The following is a 22,529-nucleotide window of genomic DNA, read 5'->3' as shown; positions in this document are numbered from 1 at the left end:
TCTGGGAGATGAAGTGTAGGGGCCCAAGCAAGGGAAGGGGCTTGACTCCTAAATAACCACTCAACCCAGTACTGATCAGGGAGACTGAGGAAGGAGCTGCCAGGACCCCCACTTCAAAGATAAGGACCTAACAGCCCCATGGGAAGTAGCTGCCCATCCTGGTCACCCAGCTGAATGGGCCATGGAGGCCACAGCCATCTGGGGCCCTCCCTCCCTCAGAAGCGCCCAGTCCCCACAACTGGACAGCTGCTCTTTCCACGCACAAGCCCTGCACATGCACGCTGAGGGGCAAGGGGACGGAGGAGACATCCCGAGGCCAGCCAGAGGTGTGGAAGGGCGTGGTGCATGGAGCCGGTGCGGGTGGGCAGGAGACCTGGCTCCACCCCCCTGCTCTGGCCTCACATGTCACCTGGGCTGGGAGCTCCTGTAGACTTGTTTTCCATCTATGAAATGGGGCTGCTCACCGCGGACTCGCCAGCCTCCGAGCACTGCAGAGGCTTACAGAGAGTGTCAGGAGGTCAGGAGGCATTTGCTCCTGTCTCTGGGGACGAGGATATGGCTGTCCCGAAGGCATGTCCCTAAAACATCCTGCCTGCGGCGTGGCCTGGGGTGAGCTCTGAGCCCCTCACCTTTTCTGCTGCCAGGTGTGGGGGACGCTGCAGACGATGGAGCTGAACATGAGAGCCGTGACGAAGGAGAAGAGAGCCAGGTAGATGAGGCCCTCAACGCCATCGTAACAGAAGCCCGTCAGGGCCTGCACGTAGTCCTGAGGCCACACGGCATAGGGACAGCACGGGGCAGCACGGCCCACAGAGACCAGGAGAGAGACAGGGAAGGCAGGGTGAGACAGGACGTGCCAGGGCCTCAGCCCAACCCACTGCTAGCGGCCTGACCACCCCGGCTCCAGACTGGGCTTCGGGCCAGCCACCCACGGGTGATCTCCCATCTCCAGGTCCCCTCCCCCCAGCTGCACCCTCTGCCCCCATCCCCCCGCTGCCCCAGCCCCGCAGCTGCTCCCTTCTGTTCCCAACTCCCCCAGCTGCCGTGTCCTGGCACCAGAGTCTGGTTCCTACCAGATGCAGGCTGCGGCAGTCCACCAGGGCGGTGAGATGCTGCAGGTTCACCTCTGTGCCGTTCAGCACCTCCTGGACACGCAGCAAGGGGTCCTGGGGGTGGGGGGGACATAGCACACAAGGTCAGTACCACAGTCGGGGGGCGGGCCCAAGGCAGGCATAGGTCCTCTGGGAGCCTTCTGGGTACCCATCCACCCACACTCCGCCATCAAGACCACCCTTGACCCTGTGGTCTTAGCACAGACCCTGAGGACCCTGGGCTTCTAGAAATGATGGCCAGAGTCTGTATCCTGGCCTCGGAGGGACTCTTGAGGACAGGAGTATACAGGGGAAAGTGGGACCCACGAATGCCTGTCAAAACAGGAGAGACAGCAAATACCCACGTAGCTCCTGACGGGGGCCTGGTCCTCTTAAAAATCTTACTTTAAGGAACAGTTAAAGGGAAAATTTTCATGGTGTTTTAAGTGACAAAACGTTATCCAAATGCTCTGTATAGAGCAAGCCCGGTCCTGTAGTGTGTGTGTGTGTGTGTGCGCGCGCACGTGTGCATGTGTGTGTACACGGGGACCTCTCCCCACATCCTTTCCCTGGAAAGATGACCTCACAGAAACTCTTCGGGGTTGACGGGGCTGCCTCTAGACCAGCCGCTGGACCCACCACTGCGTTACGTGGCGCATGTTCGAAGAGCGCCCTGTGATTCTGAAGTGGATCCCAGGATAACATAACTCACCAACAGGGGCTGAATTGTGTCCCCCCCCCAAATTCATATGTTGCATTCCTAACCCTAAATACCTCAGAACGGGGCTGTATTTGTTGGCGGGGCCTTTCAGGAGGTAATTAAGGCAAGAAGAGCTCACGAGGCAGGGGGCCCATCCCACGGGACTGGCGTCCTATAAGAGGGAGGGGTCGGGGCCACAGACAGGCCCAAGGGGACGACCACACGAGGACACGGGGAGAACACATGGGGAGATCTACATGCCACGGACAGAGGCCTCAGGAGATGCCAGCCCAGCCCACGCCTGGCCTCGATCACGGTGACTTCCAGCCTCTGGCACGTGAGGTAGTGAGTCCCTGCTGTCTAAGTGCCCCCAGTATGCGGAGCTCTGCTGTGGCAGCCCCGGCTACCTCCCCACTCACTCGCAAAATACCCAGAGGAGCTCTGGCCCAAACAGAAATAATAACAGGAAGTAACTTTAGTACGTGTGTTTACGTGTCCATCTTTTTTTTAACTCAAATTTTGTGAACAGCTTGTTACAGAAGGTCCAGCTGGTCACGAGAGGAGCCTGAGCCCAGCCGTGCGCATGGACGGCCCCCCGCGCTCTGCGGTGGTGCGTGCACGGGCAGGGCCCCCGCAGGCTGACCCCCCTCCCCCAGGATGCTGGGCTTCATCAGGAGCGCGGTAACAGATGTGTGGACGGAATGCTCAGGCCCCAGAACACCGCAGGGGAAAAGCCGCCGCCCCCCCAGTTCCTGGAACACCCCCAAGGGTGGGGGGCAAACCTTACTTTGTTACTACATCTGTCCCCATCTTCCCTTTTTATTTTTTTAATTTGAAGAGTTTGTATTACTTTTAAAATAAAGAGCCGAATTATTTTTAGAAACCTACCCCAAGCCCCCAGGGCAATGAAGGGCGAACGGAGGGGAGGAGAAGCCTCTCCGTAAAGGGTGGGAGAGAGGGGCGGAGCCCCGGCAGGGTCCCGCCAGGAGGCCGCCTGAGCTGGGGGCGGGGCGGGCGTTGCTCACCGTGTGGCCCACTCACCTTGGTGGCCGGGGACTCCCGGGGGACCGTCTTCAGCAGCTCAGCCACCACGTCCTGCATCTCCACCAGCGCCTTGTGGCTGCCAGACAGCTTCTGCTCCACAGAGAGGCTGGCTGATTCCAGCCGGGGCGGCCCCCTCCCCCAGCCCCACGCACACCCAGCTCAGGCGGCCCGGGGCCCTGGGGGCGCCCTCGGGGAAGCTGCTCCCTGGTGCCCGCGAGGCTGCCCACACGCACAGAGGTAAGACAGATTCCTAAAGCACGATGACTTCAAAGGGGTAGTTCTCCAGGACCCCTGAGGGCCGTGCAATCGTGTGCAGCGACAGGCAGTGGGCCAAAGCGTTTCCTTCCAAACCCCACCATGACACGTGCCCAGTTATTCCACAGCGGGCCCCGGACCCCTCCCGCGGTGAGGCATCCCTGGGCCCCTCCACGCCTGCCAGACGGCTGGCTCTGCCCTGCAGGATGGCCACAGGCAACCCAAGAACTGAAAGGAATCCCAGGTATTTGGGCGGCATTAAGCAGTCCACCCCGAAAGACTCGCACCGAGGGCACCAGGGCGCTAACCCCAGGGGCAGCTGGTGATGTCAACATGGCATTCATCCAGCTGCCCCCCAACAGCTCCGCGGGTCCCAGGGTGTAATGATGTCTGAGAGGGGCCGAGGGGCTGCAGACATCAGGGCTGCAGCCTCCCAGGGGCAGGAGGAGCCCGAGCACTCACCTGCTGGAAGGGGTTGGCGGCACGGGGCGAGCAGGCCAGGTAGTACTGCAGGATGTCTGCAGAGAGAGGTCCCGGTAGCTGCGGGAGGTCTGCCGCGTGCGTGTGTGTGCACGCATGTGTGTGCTTACGTGCATCCGCGTGCGCGCGTGTGTGTGCATGTGTCTGTATGTTGTACCTGTGTGTGCTCAAGCACGTGTGCGAAGACATGTGGCCTGCAGGGAGCCCAGGGCCAGGGCCCAGACCCTTCTGCTCCAAGCAGGGTCCTTGCAGCATGCACGATCGCCTCTTGGGGCGCAGCCCTGTTCCTCCCTTCCCCCAGGGCAGCAGACGGGGCACGGGGGTGGGCAAGGAGTCAGAAGAGCCGCAGAGATGCATCTGCTCCTGGCTCGCTGGGGCAGGATAACAGTTCTTAGGCTGGAGCAGCACCCCCCAAAGGAGGGGACACGGCCTGGGTGTGGCAGCTGGGGGGGCCCAGGACTCAGGTGGCCTGTCTACTCCCCATAAACACGTGTGTCGATTTGGCGTCCAACATTCAAAGATGGGGGTTCACTTACAATTCTGATTCTGAAAACCCCAAGAGACCCGAGCCTGGCTGGAGCTGAGGGGGAGCTCAGACCCTGTCTGCCTGGCCCCATGTCCACGAGGCCCTCCGGCCCGCAGGCCCACTCGGCAGGGTCAGGGCCCTTAACCTGAAGCAGCGATACCGGCTTTGGAGTCCCAGGCCTCCCTTCTGGGGGCCCCCGAGGCCTGGGGCAAGAGCTGGTACACCCGTCGGGCCTGCGCTTCCACCCAGCTTATGGGAAACCCAGTTCCCTTTGGCCACTTGTAAATGGAGCCAGCACGCCGGCCTTGGCACTGCCTGGCCCTGGGAGGGGTGGCCTGTGGCTCCAGGCAGGGGCTCACGCTCCCTTGAGGCTGGGGCTGCTCGCACTTGCTAAGGACCCAAGAGTCCTGAGCAGTGAGGACCTGGGGAGGCCGGGGGGCAGACAACCCTCCCTCCTGGGGGCTCCTCGGGCTTCGGTGGAACCTGTTCCTTCAACCAGAGAAGCTAAAAACCAGCCCACGTGCTCACCCCTGTGGCTTTCTCAGGCAAAGAGGGAAGATGGTCCCGTGAGGCCAGCATCTTAAGGCCACTTACAACAGCCCCCTACCCTACTCTCAAGGAACCCGCAGCACTCGCAGCAGGGCAAACCCACCAGCTTGGCTGCACCCGAGCCCGAGTCCCACATGCATCTGCCTCCTGCGACGGCCAACGTGCACCACACTGCGGGCTCCCAACCCAGACCTGCTCCCCCGCACCCCACCTCGGTCCAGGGCTCCTGAGACCACAGCGGCTCAGGCAGAGAGCAGAGTCCTCGGTTCCTCCCTCCCTACACCCTGCTTCTCCAGGAGCCCCGTCCTGCTGCCTTGCAGCGCGTCCCATCCACCTCTCACCCTGCTGGCTCAAGGCACTCCATCTCCTGCCTGGAGGGACGCCTCCCTGCCTTCCTGCTTGACCTCCTTGTCACTCTAACAGCTTTGAAAAGGCTACCCAGTCGTGGACCATGTCTCTTCAGGGCTTCCAACCCTCCAACGGATCCCCCAGAATTAAGCCCAAATTCCTGCCCTCAACCTGCCGGGCTGGCCTCCCCACCCTCTCCTCTCCCAACTAGTCTATTTTCTGCCTCACAAACATATCAAGTTTGTCTCTGCCTCAGGACCTTTGCACAAGACACACAGCCTTCTCTGGTTCAATTTTAATGCCACCTCCTCAGCAGGCCACTGTCTGCTCTGAAGCAGTCTGTCACCACTTGCCCACCCCCCCCCCCCCCCCCCCCCTCCCCCCTCACCCCCCCCCCATCACGGGCCTCACACAGCACCTCTCCTCATTCTCAGCACCCCCCACTCACAGAAGGTGTTCCTATTCACTCACTAGCTTCCTGATCTGCGTGGGTCCTGCCTCCCCCAGACTGAGGGCCCACGAGGGAGGGGATGCCTTGGCCTCACTCAGTTGGGTCTCCCTAGCCTGGCCATGGGGGGTGCCGGCTCAGACACAGCTGCAGACTCACCCCCACTCAGCACCGAGTGCTCCTCCACCATCCTGGTCACGTAAGTGTCGGGGTCCACACAGAAGTCACTGGAGCCCTGGGGGGAGGTGCAGGCAAGGAAGAGGGGGTGACCAAGCTAGGTCCCCCATCCTTCAGCTCTCGTGGATAGAGCCTGAGCCCCAGGTCTGCTCTCGGCTCCGGGAGATAAAATATGAATGTGGGGAGGCACTGACTTGCTGTGTGCCCACGGAAAGGTCCCCACTCCTCATGGAACCTCGGTGTCCCAGGGGAGAGGCGTGTGACAACCCCTACCCCCTCCCCATGCCTCAGCCCAACAGACCGGGATCACACATCCTCTCTACCACTCACCACAGACACGGCCAGCTCCAAGCCCAGTGCGCCCCAGCTGATGACCAGGGCCAGGACCCCCAGTAGGCAGACCCTTGGGGCAAAAGAAAGCCAATCAGCACCCCCCAAAGGCTGGGGTGGCTGCAGGCCAGAGGGCCAGGGCCCCGGGGAACATCTGGAGTGTGCCCACACAAGGGCTGTGACTCCTCCTCAGCTAGACCTACCCGAAGGCCGGGCACGGACAGACCTCCCTCCCAGCTGGAGCGGGCCGGGGTGCAGCTCATAGTAGGGCCGGGGGGGTGGGTGCTGGTCTTCCTGCTCCCCCCTCCCCCTTGCAGACAACGGGTCTTGGCCTTTGCCCGGCTCTCCACAGTGTGGCCAGAGGGACCTGTCAGCCTGGGCCAGACCCCGCAGGGCCCAAACCCTGCAGGGCGCTGTCTCGGACCACCCGGCAGGGTTCTGGCTGGCCCCTGCCTCACCTGAAGCCTGACCTCACTTGCCTCCCCGTTCCCTGCAGTCCAGCCACCCCGGCCTCCCTGCTGCTCCTCACACTCCCCGCTGCGGCCATGTGCTGGCGGTCAGATGTCCCTGGGTCCCTCAGGTCTCTGCTCCAGTCTCCCCTCCCCGCCAGGCCTCCTGGTGGGGCATGAGCACTGCAGACTAGACTGCCCTGCCCACCCCCTGCTCTCCCTTTCCCCGCAGCACTGTCACCCACAGCGTCTGGTCCGCGTGGGGGCAGGATACAGCTGTTTAACTGTCCCGGGGCAGGGGAAGAAGGACATCTCACCACTACCCTACAGAAGAGCTATCCCCGTCTTCATCTTTGAGATTAGGAGATGAAGTATCATGTCTGGGCCACCCACCCAAGGTGGCCGGCTGAGTGAGCGGCACAGTGGGGGTCTGAACCCAGACTGCCTCCAGGCCAAGGACAGAGCCTCCAGCTTGACCTTCTGGTGTCCCCACGACTAGCTGACCCGCACAGGTCCTTAGGTGTCCCTGGGTTACAGTGTGTGGACTCGAGGGGGAGGAGCCCACCAGGAACCAAGGACCGCCAGGGCAGATGAGCACACCTCTGGGGGCAAAGGCCAAGGGTGCAGGAGGGCCAGAGTGGGGCCCCACCATGGGGAGCCCACCCTTGGGCAGACCAGTGTCTAGACGCACAGATGGGGGAGGGAGAGCAGGGCTGATTCAGAAGATCAGGTGCTGTGGGCGCCCCCCCTGCCGTCCCCCCCTTGTCCCTCAGGCCCACAGACTCACCCAACCAGAATGCCCTTGGAGCTACGGATGAGGCCGACCAGCACCAGCAGGCAGATGGCCACGTCAAGGAGCAGCAGGCCCAGGTAGCCCAGCCACCTGTGGGCACACAGAGGGTGTGAGTGGCCCCCAGGACGGGAGCGGTGCTCAGGCAGGGCCCAGCGGACCCGAGGGACACAGCCTGGGGCCCAGAGGCACATCCAGGAGCAGTTCTCGAATATGAGGACTACAGGGGCTGGCATCAGCCGTCTTGTAAAAGGGGTCCTGGGAACTCGGCCCCTCCCACCCCTAAAACCTCAGCCCCGCCAGGCCCTGCGGCCTGAGCCCATGGAGGACGGCCCCTAACACGGGCACTAGGGGCCAGGTGGGGCGGGCAGAAAAGAGGGCCAGCCGCACCTGTACCAATCATAGAGGTCCACCTGCTCCGCCAGCACCTCGAGCGACACGGCGGGGTTCCTCCAGAACGGGATGGCAGCTGTGTAGCCCAGCAGCGTCTGGAGAAGGCCCTGCAGCCGCTGGACTGCACGCAGGGGCTCTGGCCGTGCGGCCAGCTGCCGCTCCAGGCTCTGCAGGCTGGGCTCCGCCGAGCGGTTCAGAGCGGCCGCCGTGTCCCACACCTGCGCCGGGCCGGCGGCCGGTGAGCCCGGGCACAGACCCGCTCCCAGCACATGCCCACCCCTCGGGCACACACGCAGACACTGGGTTTAGGAGCAGGGACAGAGCCCCCCTCCCCATCGGACGGCCACTCACGCGGTCCTGGACCCCTGCCACTGTGCGGTTGGCGTGGCGGAGCGAGTAGGTGGCCCGATGGATGCCGTCACTGGTCTCCCCGTTGCCATAGAACCCCACGGCGATGCCGGCGCTGGGACAGGGGCGGGCGGGCGGCATGTGAGGGCGCGGTCGGCCCCTCGGCGGGCCCGCCAGGAGCCCCGGCCTGGCCCCGCCCCCGGCCCCGCCCCGCGCTCACCTGCAGACCAGCGTGGCGATGATGACGCACCAGGCGGTGCAGCAGCAGTCGGCGTCCAGGTGCTCCTCGCTCTTGCGCCGCCGGCAGCACAGCCAGAAGGAGTAGAAGAGCAGGAAGAGGAGGTCCAGGGCGAGGCAGGCCAGCGCGGCGGCCCCCAGCAGCAGCAGCGCCTGCGGGAGGTGGGGAGGCGGCGCTGGAGGTGCGGGCGCGCGCCCGGCTCGGCGGCACCGTAACGCCATGCGCCGGCGCGCTCCCACGGGGCCGTCCTCCAGCTCTGGGCATACTTGGGTGCTTGCCTGCGATCCCCCAGACTCCCGTCCTTAACCCTGCACTAGCCACCAGGACCGCGCCTAAGCCACACTCGGAGGGGCCGGGTGAGCAGGGCCAGCGCAGCTGCTGATGGCCACGTGGCCGAGGAAGACCCCTAATCTCCAGGAGCCTGTTTTCTCTTTTGTGAAAAGGGGGCCGCGCTCTCCCAGAAGAGGCTGGTGGAGAGTCTCAGTGAAGCCACCCTGCCGTCGGGCCAGGCACACAGCAGCGCCCTCCCCCTCAGCGTGGACCCTGCTCCGGACCTGGCTGCCTCTGCGAGGCCCCGGGCCCTGGGCAGCCAGAAGGGCCCCGAATTCTCCAGCCACATCCCGGGAGTCACCAGGGTGGAGGAAGTGCCCGCTGCAGCCCCCTCCTGGCACCGAGGTCGGCACCCCTCACGGGAAGTGGCTGACTTGATCCAGCAGGGACACCCGCTGTGGGCTGGGCCTCCATCTGTTGGAACACGGGCCAGCCCTGCCTCCCCTGGGCACCACGCTCTCCCTATCGCCTGGCCCAGGGCGTCGCCTCCGTTTCACTGGTAAAGAAACTGGCTTCAGAGAAGATATGGAGGAAGGACCCATGTGCCCACATCATGGCCCCTCTGGGACCTCTGCCACATCCTGTGTTGGGGTGGGGGTGGTGGCCTGACCTTGTGCCCCGCATGGGGGTGGTGGTAAGTGCCACACAGAAGGCCCAACACACAGTGGCACCCACCCCACGGGGACCATCAGATTTGTGGTGTGGCCGCTGGGCACCCGCAGCTGCCCTCCCAGGCACTGCCGCAGAGACGCCGGGCCTCAGGGGGACCTGGAAACGCCCTCCCTCCCTATGTCTGAACGCTCAGCAATGTGGCTGTCCCTGGAGTACCCTGGGGGGTGGAACGCTCACCTGCCCCCCCCGCACCCGCAGGGCCCCCTTGGGAAGAGAGGCTCAGCCACAGAGGCCCTGGGACCGCTACCTCGCAGCCCTGGCCCCCAGCACCCGTCTCCCAGGAGATGGTTGCCAGGCAGCAGAGGCAGGATGCCACTCCCTGCCCCCCCAGGAGCCCGCTGGTCCCAGAGGTCTCCCACCAGGCCCACCATCCCTGGCCAGCCCCCCATACCTGAGGTGGAGCTCTTCTACCTCCCGCCTGACCAGGGCCTGCACCTCCTGCCATGCTTCAAAGCAACATCAGTGCCCTGGGGACTGAGGAGTCAGGCGGCACAGGGTGGGGGCCCCATCTGGGGGAAGACCAGGGTGGCACCGTGAAGCTGCTGTCAGGCCACGGCCATGCCCCGCGGGCTGCCCCGGGCTGCCATCTGGGGCTGGCGCCCTCCATTCCTCCTTCAGGCTGGGGGTGCAGCCGCCCACCACCCCTGCACTGGCAGGAGCCCTGATGGGCCCTGGCCGCCCCTGCGCACGCGCTGGCGGGGGGAGGGGAGCTGGCCTCGGGCCACCTCCTCAGCCCAAGGCTCCCGGAGGCCAGGGGCGCTCATGTCACAGAGGGTAGGTGCTCCCAGGACCCAGGCCGCAAGCAGGGGTCTCCAGGCCAGAATCGGGCGTGTCATGGGGCCAAGGGCCAGTCAGGGACGGGGCTCGCCTTGCCGGTCCTGGGATCAGGACCGCCCTCACCCCGCCCAGCACCGGATGCCAGTAAACATTAGAGCGCTTGCAACAGCACTGTCTTACGGGTTCCCTGGGTCTGCCTCACACACACGGGCCGGACATTGACCCAAGGTGCCACAGGCCCTGCCCGCCCCCCCCCACCTCGTCGGGCAGAGGCAAAGGGCAGAACACAACACGGCCCCTGGGGCCATGGCTCGCTCGGGACATCTGCGCTGACACGGCCAAGGCCGCCCTCCAGCCCCCAGTCACCATGTCCTGACACGGCCACCTGGTCTCCCCCCCGCCCCCTCAGAGAGCACACCACACCCAGACCGAGCCCCCCTTAAGGCCCTGCTGACCGTGGTGCCCATGGTTCTAACAGCCTTCCCTCGGCCCCGGCTGGAGCAGGCACACCCTGCCACCGTGCCACCGCCTCTCCTGCCCGCACCCCCCCACACCACGGAGAACAGGGCGGGCTCGGAGCGGGTGTTCAAATCCGCACATGGACGCACATCCTCCTGAGCTGGGGGAGCCGGGGCCAGAGGCACAGGGCCCGAGAGCCCACCCAGCCCCTCACAGTGACGACAGGCCCAGTCGCTGCGTCGGGGTGTCAGGACCACACACTCCCATTTGCCAGATGGGAAAACTGAGGCAAGAGAAGCACCACCGGCCAGGCGGGTCCCTCACACCTGGAGCCAGGCGGGGCTCACCGCGCCTTTGGGAGCCGAGGCAGGTGACAGGCCCCGCAGGTCCCCGACAGATATTGCTCGCAGCCCCCGGAGCTGCCGGGCTGGGGGGGGGGGAGCGGAGCCTGCTGGACGCGAGTTGGACCACGCAAACCGAGAGAGCAGGACGGGAGCGCACCCGGACAAGTTTGTGGGTTGACCGTGGCCAGGCACCTCCCTGAGCCGGCTTGTCCTTGTCCGGAAGGTCAGGGAGGGGCGCTGCACCCCTACGGGCAGGAGTCACACCTGTACCCTTCTTGAGTCCTCTCCCACAGCTTTGATTTGGTTTGTTTTGTTGTTGTGGGTCTTCTGGGGTTTTCTTTTTTTGAAAACCACACACTTGTACTAACTTTATAATTAAAATGCAGAACCAGAAACCTGTGAGTAGCTCTTTCCAGCTGAGCGTGGGAGGCCCCCTGGTCTGAGCGCAGCTCTGCCACGTGAGCGTTCCCGTGCAGTCGGGCCCTGCTGCTCTCTGCACCCCATTTTCACCTTTGTGAGGTGATGTGAGTGTCCCCCGGCCCCCTGGGCTATCCTGCCGGAGAAGGCCCCTGGCAGCCGAATTGGGCCCCTCTCAGTCTATGGCATGGTCACACAGTCCCTGCTGGTGCCCAGTCCCCCAGGAGCCACAGTGGAGGAGAGGGACACCCTGGCTGGCTGCCAGGAGGCCCAGAACCGCCTGCAGCTAGACAGAGGTACGAGGGAGGGGTGCTCCCCTCGCCCCCCCAGCCACCCTAAAACTCAGGCCCACGTGGGGCGGTCCAGCGTGCTGGGAACCAAAGCACCAAGGTTCTAATGCTGCTCAGCCTGGCTCAAAATCATGACCGTGAGTCAGTGACTTCAACCTCCATGCCTCAGTTTCCCCACCTACAGGGTGGAGACAGGAACCTCTGTCTCCCGGCCGGGGACTGTGAGGACTGCAGGAGCCAGTCCCTGCAGACACTCAGAACAGCACCTCCACGGAGGTCCCCCAGGAAAGGTCAGGGTCCCGAGGGCTGCTGCCCAGTGGGCTGGCTGCACGGGGGCAGAAAGCGGACACCTTGGCCGCTGCGGCCGGCGGGGAGGGGTCCAGGACAAGCTGAGCAGGTCCACATCTATACCCACACGTGCACTCCCGCCCCCATGCGTTCCCAGACGTTCACACCCATATTCACACTCACACATGCACATGAGCGCTCACCCTGTGATCTCCCCAGCAGCCTGTGGCTGGAGCTCCTGGGGGTCGTGGGCAGGGAGGGGGGTCCCAAGCACCTGGGTGTTGGGCCACCTGCTGTGACTGGGAAGAGGGGAAGGCCGCCTCACACACGGCCACCTGCCCGGGGACAGAGCCGCCACGGCCACAGGCTTGGAGGACACCACTCCCATCCCAGCCCTGCCTCACGGCACCCAGTCAAGGAACAGGGGTCAGGGGAGGACCACTGCCCAGGGAGCCCCAGGGCCCGGCTTGACGGTGATCATGTGTCCTGGGGCTCAGAGCTGGGTGCCAAGGGGTAAGTTACTTTGCAGAGGCTTCCCTGGAGGCAATGACAGGCAGAAGCCCAGGTGCCCCTTGCCACCCCCACATCACCCCTATAACCCTGCCCACTGGGAGCCAGGTGTCCACACACCCAGGGTGCCACCTCGTCCCCTGCTGGTCTGTCTGCCCAGCTCCAGGAAGCCCCCTGACCAGGAGAGTGGGGTCTGTCTGCCCACACCTTCCCCGGGGAGTGCTGGAAAGGCCTCCTGAGCTCATCAATTTAGCAGGGGTGGTGCCCCCTCTGGCACTCTGCCCTGGCCCCCCGGCTCCCCACCCCAAGGTCTGAGCGGCTGGGAGCTTTGTCTCTGGCAGGACGGTGGGCTCCGGGGCCCGGACCACCACAGCTCCCCTCAGCCCCAGGGTAGGTGCCAGCACCCTCCCGGTTCACACAGGGGGGCTCGGCGGCGGGGGGGAGGGTGGAGGTTCAGCCCATCACGGCGAAGCTGCAGAGCCTGTCGCCAGCTGGGTGCCCGAGCCGGGCACGGGGATGCCCAGCGTGATCTCTGGCCCCGTCTCCTCTTCAGCTGGCGTCCCCGTGGCAGCCCCGCCTCCCCTGGCCAGGGGCTGGTGTCCCCTTCACTTCCCCTGGGCCCGTTCAGAAAGAGAATGGGAAATGTTTGATCAGCATCTGGGCTCTGACCAAATGGAATTTTCCGTCTGTGATGGAAGTGATGTCAGCGCTCGGTCAGGCGAGGGGAGATGCTCGGGCCCGTATCCTGACCACTGGCCACGGTGCCGGCTGCCAGCCACCTGAGGAAGCGCTAAGAGCACGTTGGGCTCTGTGAGGGCGCCTGCAGCAGGGACCCGTGTGGCCGTCCTGCCCCTCCAGCTCATTTCTCAGCCCTGGACCACCCCACCCTCCCAAGGCCCCTGCAGCCCCTGCCAGAGCACGGCCCCTGCCTTGGCCTGGGCCCACACACTCTCCTGTGAGCCCTAAGGCCCCCCAGAGCCCCCATCCACTCTGGAAAACACCCCATGAGCCAGAGCTTGGGATCTAGAGCCTCCCCCTGGCCCAGGTCTGAGGTCTGCCGAGGGACCCAAGACCCCGGCCTCAGCAGGCGAGCAGGGGGCAGGACGGGCCCAGGGAAACAGCTGTTTTCCGTGTGAGCCTAAGCTGGTTCCCTGCACGGGGTAGGGGGGATCCCTGGCTCAGCCCCAGGCTTGCTGGCAGTCGGGGTACTGGGAGCCCCAACTAGCCCTGGGAGGAGAGGGCCCTCAGTGTGCCACCAAACCTTACTAAGAGCTTTGCAGCAGGAGGCTCGGCCCCATCCATGGACGGAGACCACGGTGTGAGGGGCTCAAGACCACGAGCCCGTCCCTTCGACGCCCCCACCACTGGCCTAGACACGGCCTGTCAGTGGCCGGGCCTCTGCACCCCACCTACCACAGCATCAGGCTCAGCTCCAGGGCAGGCCATACCAATGTGCCCGAGGCCACCAGACCCGGGTAGCCACACAGGACCCCGGCCACACACAGGAAGCCCGGCCGCAGCCACATGCAAGCCTGCGCGGGAGCACACCGCACGTGGACCACACATCGGGACCCCCAATGGACCGTCTCCCCACACACCCCCCTCCCTGGAGAGGAGCCTCTGTGCCTGAGGTCCCGCCACTGCCCATGGCATGAGAGGGGCCGGCAAGGCTCCAAAGCCCTCAGAGGTGGGTACCCCTGCAGAAGGCCGTGGTTGGCAGGCCTGCCCCTCAGCTTGCCCCCACTCCTCCCTGCATCAGCCCTCCCTTCGAGGCAGCTCGTCCAGCAGCAAAGGGCAAAGCTCCAAAGAGAAGGCAAGTCCAAATTCCTCCAGGGGCCCGGGACCCCACTGCCCCACACCCCAACATCCTCATGTTGGTCACCCCTGCCTCACTGGAGTGGGGAGGCCCTTGGTCCGGGGCCAGCCTGAGACCAAGCACATCAGCACATGCGGCGTCCAGATTCAGCACCAGGCCTGACATGGGGCCCCGCGGGGCGGGTGTCTCCCAGGACCCCGGCAGTGCAGGCCCCGCAATCTTGGAGGCCCCGGGAGCCGGGCAGACGACCAGGGGTGCAGAAACACGTGTCAGCACCAGCAGGGCACCATGGGAGGTAGGGCCCAGGCCCGGCAGGGGATCCAGGCTGCCCACCTGTGTCCCGAGGGGCACTGGTGGATAGGGTGGGGGCAGACAGGTGCGGTGGGAGGGGAGCAGCATGCCCCTCCACTGCTTCCTGGGCGGGGGGGCGTCCTACCCCCGCCCCAGAATGGCCAAGGGCCTTCCTCCAGAGGAAGAGACCGGGTTAGGGTATCCAGGAGGCTGGCGGGATTCCAGACCCCAGGGCACCATCTAGGAATACACACGTGTGTCGGCTGGAGCCCTGGAGCTGGGCCGGGCCGCGGCCCTAGCTCCTCTGTCTGGGGTGCCTCGCCGGGAAGGGCTCCCAGCGCACGGGGCTGCCCGCTCTCCGAGGGCTGGCTCTCGGCCTCAGCAGCCACCGTGGCCCAGCCGCACACACGGCCTCGCTGGTCCCCGACCACCTGGGGAGGGGGCGGCACCCACCTTCCAGGCCAGGGGCCTGCGGCCAGAAGGGACACGGAGGCCCCTACACGTAGGTGACGCAGGAAGCAGGTCTGAGCCCACACAGGTCTCCTGAGGAAAGCCCCAGAAAAGGCCCGCTTCACCTCCCGGGCCAGGCTGAGTGGGTGCCGGGGGCCCTGGCCGTGCAGCAGAGCTGGGCGCCGGGCTGGCTGTTCGGCCCGCAGCCCCCCACCCCTCTAACACACTTGGCTGCAGCTCCCAGATGCCGACCAGAAATTAAAAACAGATTTTCCACTGAGCTGGGCTTGGGTTTCACGAATTCCATGACGGTGAGCTCGTGGCCATCCTGGAGAACGCACAGCCAGCGCCCGGCCAAGCAGGAGCCCAGAAGGGGCCCAGCTGTCTGTCTGAGTCCCCCCACGCTGAAGTCTGAGGCCCGGAGCACCAGGCCGCACATGGACACGCAGCGGCTGCGCCCCGATGTCCCCACGGGGTACACGCCACACTCGCCCTTGTCCTCCAGGAACCCCAGGGACAGAGGCGTGGCGAGGCCGGACCTGGGCGGAAGGCCCCGAGGAAGCTCTGGCGGGTCATGCCCCAACCCAGCCCCCGCCCACTGCCCTCCAGATGCCCACGCCACACGGGCTCACGGAGCGAACAGTCACACGAGAGCATGGCACAGGGGCTGCCCTCCCCACGGCGAGGGTGTCTATTTGGGGCCTGGTGCTCTAACACATTTCCCAGCATGACACCCAGAAAAGTCCTCCGCTCCTCCCCAGGCTTGTCTGTAAGCACCTCTCCACTGGCCACCCCTGGAGACCCAGGCCACAGGCCGCACAAACAGCCCAGAGCCACCAGACGGGCCCTGTCCCAGGACATACATCCACCAGGGAGATACGGCTCAGGGGGTGCAGCCTGACCCCAGACTCGGGGGCCAGGGCTGGACCACACAGCAGAACTTCCGTAGCAGCCCTCACGATAGTCAGGAACCCAGCGGAGTGCACGGGGCCACAGCAGACAGAACTGGGCGGGGGGCACCGTGGGCCAGTACCCTCCTCAGAGGAAGAAGGCAGCGGCCACTCGGGCTGTGCACAAGCCGGCCTTACCCCACGCCCTCGGCCAGTACGGGCCAGGCCCGACCGCTGCAGATGCTGTGGGACAAAACAGAGCCCCTGTGGTCGACACCTATCCCTCATAGCCCACCTGCCTCTCCTGTGGGGACCCCGGCCTCAGCCAGCTTCCTCTGGGGAGTGGAAGGGGCCTGCCAACTGAGGCCCGAGGCGGGGCCCCCACGTGCGGGTTTGTGCGTGTGCACGAGCCCATCTGGGCACCTAACAACCCAACCCGTGGGCAGGGGGGCAGTGGAAAGGGAGTCTCACGAGGGGCCCCACACAGCCGCCCTCCCACAACCCACCCGCCACCTGCAGACCCTGGCGCAGCCTGGGCCCTCTACCTGGTCCTGCTCCTGGGGGCACACCCCATACCCAGGCGCCTTCTCTGCAGCCCTCCTCCTGCCCCTCGTATTGGCCTGGAGGCCTGGCCTTGACTGAGGCCCACCGAAGTCCTCACGGCCCCATCCAGAGCATGAAGCAGACTCGCTGCCTCAGCAGATGTGCGCCATGGACCCCCCAGGAGCCCTGCTGGGCAGATGGCAGACCCGATCGGGGGCCATGTGCCGTCCCATCTCTGGCAGGGACCCCAGGGCAGGCCCTGGCATTCATGGGCCCCTCCTTAGGACCTTCGGTCGGGGCACCCTCTGGACGGTGGCCCCCACCAGTGACAGTGTGAGCGGCTCCTGCTCTGGACAACCAGGCCCAGCGTGGCCCATCAGAGCCCCACCACACCGAGCTGCGGGGCCTGTCTGTGGGTCTGAGTCCTCACCCTCCCCAGACCACGAGGAGCTCCGCAGAGCCACGCGAGGGCCGTGTGCGTGTCCTGGCCCAGCGCAGGGCTAAGGGCAGGCACTCCTGGGGCTCTGCCACACCCGCCACCAGCCCAGTCACATGCCCCAACCCCGGGGGGGGTCATATGGGGGCACTTCCCATATCTGTGACCCAGTACCTGGGTTGCAGATTCGGTTCCTCTTCCCCAGTCAAAGACTCAGCAGAGCTGCCTGGGGGAGGGGGCCCGGTCCTGACACCCGCTGCGCTCCCCAGAACCAGCCCCCACTGGGGGACCCAGCAAGTCTCTGCACGGGGGCTGTGTCCACGGAAAGGGGGGGTGACAGGCTGGACCAGGAGCCACCAAGCCAGAGGCCTGGACTCTGCTCCTAGAGCGGCCACGACGCCCACCCCGAGGGCCACTGTGTGGCCGCCCAGAGAAATGCTGGGAAAAAGGACAGCAGGGGCCCCTCTGGCAGCGCAACCGTGGCCCGGGCTAAGAGCCACAGCGCAGCCTGCCCAGAGCCTGCCCGAGAGCCCCGGCCGGGGCCAAGCAGCTCGTGTCCCTTCCTGCATGTCCCTGCACAGAGCAGTGCAGCGCTGGGGACATGGCTCCTCACCACATCCCCAGACCCTGAAAACCAGGCATAAGGATGGGGCCCGATGAGGCTGACCCACACCAATGCCAAGTTTCCCATGACCTCTCCCACCCACACCGCCACCAAGGTGTAGACCTGGTTACAGAGGTAACCAGAGGCCACGCCCCCCAACCCCCCCAAGGAAACAGTCTGTTCCACGGGGGCTACGCTGTCCCCCCACCCCTGCATCCCCAACGTCCAGCCCCTCAGCTCTGTCCATGCACGGGGTACTCCCGAAGCTTCCGCCCACTCCTCAGTGAGCTCTGTCCCATTTGGTTTGTTTCTGTCACTTGCAGCCTCAGCATCCTGTTACCATGGGACGCTGGCCAAGCATCAAGAACCAAGGGCCAACAATAGGGTCCAAAAGGCAGTGACAATAAGGATGCACGGTGTGAATGTAGTTTTAAGTGACAGCCACCCCACAAGATTCTGCACGGACAGAATCCAGCCAGAGGGGCTTTTTGGGTTTTTTTCATGCTTTTTCCTATTTTCCAAATGTCCCATGAGTGTTTATTATTTTTGTAAATGGGAAGACAGGCAACACACCCTTTTCTGAACCTCCGGATCAGTGAGGAGGGTGAGGACAGGGCCAGCCCACCCACAGGGCACGGCCGCTATGCCACCACCAGCCTGCAGTCCGGTATGCGGCTGACCTTGCTTGAGTCTATGGTCGTAGCTAGGAGACCACTGGCCCCCAATGGTCATAGGACCCAGAGCTCAAAATGCCCTCTAAGCAGCCACCAGATCTGGGTTCACACACCTCCGGGCACAGAGTGCTCACTACCTCCCAAGGCAGGACATTCAGACTCCCTTATTTGGGGCTGAGGCTCAGGCTTCTCTCTGCCTCAGGGCCTTTGCATGTGCTCTTCCTGGTGCCAGGAACTGTCTTCCCCAAGGTCTTTGCGTGGCTACTTCAGTCTTATCTTTAGGGTCTCAGCAGAAACATCCCAGCACTCAGAGTTCCAACGGGAAACAGGCCCCATACGCTGAGCAAACCTGAGGCAAATGCTACCATCTGACCTGGAAAGTGAGCCAGTGTGCCCACTTAATGCCAGGCTCCAAGCATGTCCCAGCCCTCTGGACGTTCACAGCCTAGCTGACACCCTCCATGGCAGGCCAGGTAGCACCTCCTCCAAGAAGCCTTCCCTGACCACTGAGCTCCTAAAAGCCCTGTCCTGATGCCTCCAGCACCTCGGAGCTTCCAGCCCACCCCCACCAACCCCGAACTGGCAGAGAGAACAAGCAAGAATAAGAGAGGCCAAGGGCAAAGGGAGTGAAGTTGACGTCTGTTCAGGACACAGGGGTGTGGAGACGCTTGGGACGGGGAGTCATGAGGGCTGGTGGGGACGGATGGGGCAGGCACCCTAAGGGAAGCCCAGAGAGATGGCTGGTCGCACCCAAGGTCACACAAATAGGAAGCAACAGAGCTGGTGCCCAGGCCCCCACTCTCCAGCCTAAAGAGAAGGCTCCGGGACCCCTGCCTGAAGCCAGGACAGGCCCTACCATCACCACAGAGCAGGCTGGCCTCAGGCCACATCAGGCCCCCAGACATGGGGCCCAGCCGGCTCCGCTCAGCCGTGACGGCCACTAGGGAGCCTCCTCCTTCCTCTGGGCCTGCAATCCTCCTCACTGCCCCCCCAGAAGTGAGAGTCCCCACCCACTGAGCCACCCCTGGTGCGGGGAGCTCTGGGCCCAGCCCCAGGGGAACCAGATCAGCAGCCCCTCCTGCCAGGCAGATGGGGGGTGGGGTAACACAGAGCAAACTCCAGAAGCTTCTCTGCCTCCCTCCAGTATCTGCCTACCCACAGATCCCATCAGCCCCCACACAAACCACAGTGGCACCCTCCCTGTAATCTGTCCATTCAGCAAACATCACGGGCCCCCAAGAGATGGATACAAAGGCCATGGGGCCCCTCCTCTCCAGGATGGAAGCCTTGGGAACATGGGAACCTGAGACCCTCAGCCCCAAGAGAAATGCCATCCTTGCTCCTGCAGAGGCTCCAAAGCCCCCAGTGGAGGACCACCAGGGCTCTGGGAGCCCTCAGAATCGCCCTGCGTGGGCTCCTAGCCCCTGCAGGGGGCCGGCAGAGGGGGACCCCAGAGGCCCCCACCCTCCCACGACTGACCCTGGCTCCTACCATCTACTCATTATGTGATTCTGAGCCAATCCCCTCTCTAAACTTCAGTTTGCTAATCTGTACATTGGAGACAATCATCCTCATCTCCCAGGCTTGTGTGAGAAAAGGCTGGTGAGAGACAGCCCCACACAGTGTCCCAAAACAGCCTAGCTCATGGGGTTTTCCAGTGGATTTTACCAGGGCTCCCAGCAGTGGATGGTGGGGGCAGGAAATAGCAAAGGCTGGTCTCCTCATGCCACACCCATCTCCTCTTCCCTGGACCGAGGCCCCACTTGTCCCCGGGGTAGTCCAGAAGGCAGAAGCCCTCCTCCCCAGCTGGACCCAGCCCACATGGGGGGCGGGGGACTGCCAGATCCTGTGGCCCAGGTGGGGGCCGGCATAACAGGCTCCCAGGCCAAGAGGGGGTGCCTGGGTCAGGAGGATGAGGGCTCCACCACCCACCAGCAGGAAATGGGATGGGAACAGCTGCCCCCCATCCACGGCGAGGAATACTCCACCAGGGGAGGCAGGAAGGGGCTGCGGCCATGGCCCGCACTGACCCACTGCCCAGTCATGCAGGAAAGGAGCTCTGTCTGTTGCAACCAAAAATAGAGCAGGGGCACAGAGCCCTTGCACCCCCCACTGCGACCCTACAAAAGTGTGCCAGCCCAGATTTCGGGATGTGACAATGAAGGATCAGAGAGCTCAAGTGCTCACCCAAAAGCACCAGCACGGGAGGGCAGGGGCAGGATGTATGTCCAGGCCTGGCTCATTCTACAGCCCCCAGCCAGGAGCGGAGGCGGCGGGGGAAGGAGACAGGCTGCTTTCCACGCCGTGAATTATTCAGTGGCTAATTCTGCTCGGCAGAGAGGAGGCAGGAGAGTGAGTCAGAGCCCTCCCACAGCGGAGGAGGGAACAGTGCTCACAGAAGCTGGGGGCAGACACCAGGGACCTCTCAGGGGCACAGGGCCCTGCAGGGGGTCAGGCTGAGCTGGGGGGGGGCAGCCACCATTCTGGAGGCCTCCACAGGCTGTAGGCATCGGCCCCTCACTCACTCCCACAACGTGTCCCAGGAGCCCCAGAGGGCAGGAGGGGCAAGCAGCTGGTCCAACCGAGGTTGGCAGCATGGCAGGTGCAGCCCGCAGGCCAGCAGGCCAGCTCTGTGCAGATCCCAGACACCCCAGGTGGCCCCAGGGGCAGCCCCAGAGCCTCCCAACTGATAACTGGCAGAGAACTTCCTAAAGTAAAGCACGGCCCCTGGCCTGCGGATGCCAGGGGATGGACGTGACAGAGCCATGACATATGGAAGACCCCGGGGAGCACAGAAGGGTGCTATTCCCACACTGGTCAGCACCCCAAGGCTGGGCTTCTAGAACGTGGGCGTCGAGTTTTATAAAGATCTTGCCGTCTCTGGGCATGCCTGGGCCAATCCCTGGCCCCCTTCTAGTCTGCTTGGAAACAGATCAGCAGGGCTGGGGGAGCAGGCCCCAGGTGAGCACTGAGGCTGGGAGTGGTGGGTGCCCATGGTGCCCTCACTCTTTGCTTCCGGTTCTCATCCTCTAGATTAAAGGGCGACCAGGGAAGACAGAGTTCTACACAGGCGAGGTGTGATCATGTCCACGGAATCCTGGATTCCCAGGCCATCTTGACAAGCAAGGCCGTTCCTTTCCACCCGGGGCTCTGCAATGAACACTGGAGAGAAAGAACCCCAGGGGTGTTCCGGGTGACCAGGCATCCCAGTCATGGGGCTTCTGGAATCCGGATCCCCAGGCAGGAAGGAAATGCCCACAGCCTAGTCCCCTGGCCCTGCACTCAAATGACAGTGGCTCAGTGAGGGGGGTGGTGCTTGGGCTTGGCATGACCCCAGGCCTTGGGTTCTACTGGGAGAGCCTGGCCTGCTGGGGAGAAGGCTGCAAAGGCTCCCACTGCCCCCCACTCTGCCCAGGCTCAGCCCCTTTCCAGCCTCCCTGACAGAGGCCCACCTCCGGTTCCTGTGGCCGGGCCTCCCTTCCTCAGGGGCTCCTGGCAGGCCAGGTGTCACCTCATCACACACTGCACTGTGTGCGTCCCCACAGCCTGGCCATCCAGCAGGGGGTCACTGCCGGCCAGAGAGGGCTGGCATCTGCCCAGCTCACTCACCCACCAAAATCTTGGCAGGGCATGGGATTCCCCAGCTTGCGGGGAGGGGAAGAGGGCGAGGAATCCCCTCCCGGCTGCACCCAGTGCTCTCAGGTATCAGCTTGGTCTCAGAGCCCGGGGTTCCTCTGGGCTGGGGGCTGTGCAGGGCCCCAGGTCAGGGCTGCCCCAGGTGCTGGGCAGGGGCCTGGGCTGGAGCTGACAGCTGGCAGAGGGGGCTCCATGGAGGGAAGTGAGGAGGCTGCACATGACCCCAGAAAGGAGGGCCTAAGTGACACCAGAGGAGGAGGCTAGAATCTGCAGGAGGGCCATGGACCCTCGATGCAGGATGGGGGTCTTTAGACGCTCACGCAGGGGAGCCCCAGGACGCAGGAGGAGACCCTGGAGAAGAAAGGGAGCTGTGACTCACAAGAAGGCAGAGGCTGTGACCCTCCAGGAGGACGGGGGCGACGGCGACCCTCGGGGAGGGGGACCCCCGAGACCCTCGGTTAGGGAGGGGGGTTTCGGGAGTCTTCAGACCTTCGAAAGGAGGGGCTGCGACCCAGGGCCCTGACCCCCGACCCCGGGGGGCCGCGTCACCTGCTGGTAGTCGGTGTCCTCGGGCCGGAACTGGCTGCTGGTGGTCTCCCAGCGCAGATCGAAGTGGGGTAGCCGGTGCAGGAGGTTCACCCACCAGGGCGCCGCGTAGCTGACCCCGGCCATGGCGGGCTGGCCGCCTCGGGCGCGTGCCGCCGCGGGGCTCCCTCGCTGGCCAGGGGGCGAGGGGTTCAGGGGTCCGCCAACCCCCGCCTGGCCGCCCGCATTGCCCGCGCGCTCCTGGACCCGGCCCGGCCCGGCTCGGCCCGGCTCGGCTGCACTCGGCTCCGCTCGGCCGCCCGCGCCCGCCGCCTCTTTGTTCGCCGCCGCCGCCGCCGCCGCCGCCACCGCCCCCTCGCTCCGGCGGCGAGACTGCGTGTGCGAATGGCA

The 22,529-nt window shown here is 64.7% G+C and overlaps 1 protein-coding gene across 1 annotated transcript in view; it reads right to left on the bottom strand.

The window, feature by feature from the left end:
* The window catches only part of TTYH3 (tweety family member 3), a 29,829-nt gene extending 7,442 nt beyond the window's left edge, over positions 1-22,387 (bottom strand). The window contains exons 1-11 of the mRNA XM_021680139.2: positions 22,143-22,387; positions 8,149-8,318; positions 7,932-8,043; positions 7,578-7,798; positions 7,185-7,280; positions 5,949-6,021; positions 5,601-5,676; positions 3,553-3,608; positions 2,833-2,925; positions 1,074-1,166; positions 630-766 (exon numbers count right to left, since the gene is read on the bottom strand). Coding sequence (XP_021535814.1) covers positions 630-766; positions 1,074-1,166; positions 2,833-2,925; positions 3,553-3,608; positions 5,601-5,676; positions 5,949-6,021; positions 7,185-7,280; positions 7,578-7,798; positions 7,932-8,043; positions 8,149-8,318; positions 22,143-22,265 — 1,250 coding nt within the window. The 5' untranslated portion in view covers positions 22,266-22,387. The remainder of the gene's footprint in view (positions 1-629; positions 767-1,073; positions 1,167-2,832; positions 2,926-3,552; positions 3,609-5,600; positions 5,677-5,948; positions 6,022-7,184; positions 7,281-7,577; positions 7,799-7,931; positions 8,044-8,148; positions 8,319-22,142) is intronic.
* Positions 22,388-22,529: the final 142 nt, after the last annotated feature.

The sequence above is a fragment of the Neomonachus schauinslandi genome, chromosome 5, assembly GCF_002201575.2.
Source record: "Neomonachus schauinslandi chromosome 5, ASM220157v2, whole genome shotgun sequence".
In the NCBI taxonomy this organism is placed as follows: domain Eukaryota; kingdom Metazoa; phylum Chordata; class Mammalia; order Carnivora; family Phocidae; genus Neomonachus; species Neomonachus schauinslandi.
The sequence above is the reverse complement of the archived record's forward strand: the minus strand, read 5'-3'. Positions and strand labels throughout refer to the sequence as shown.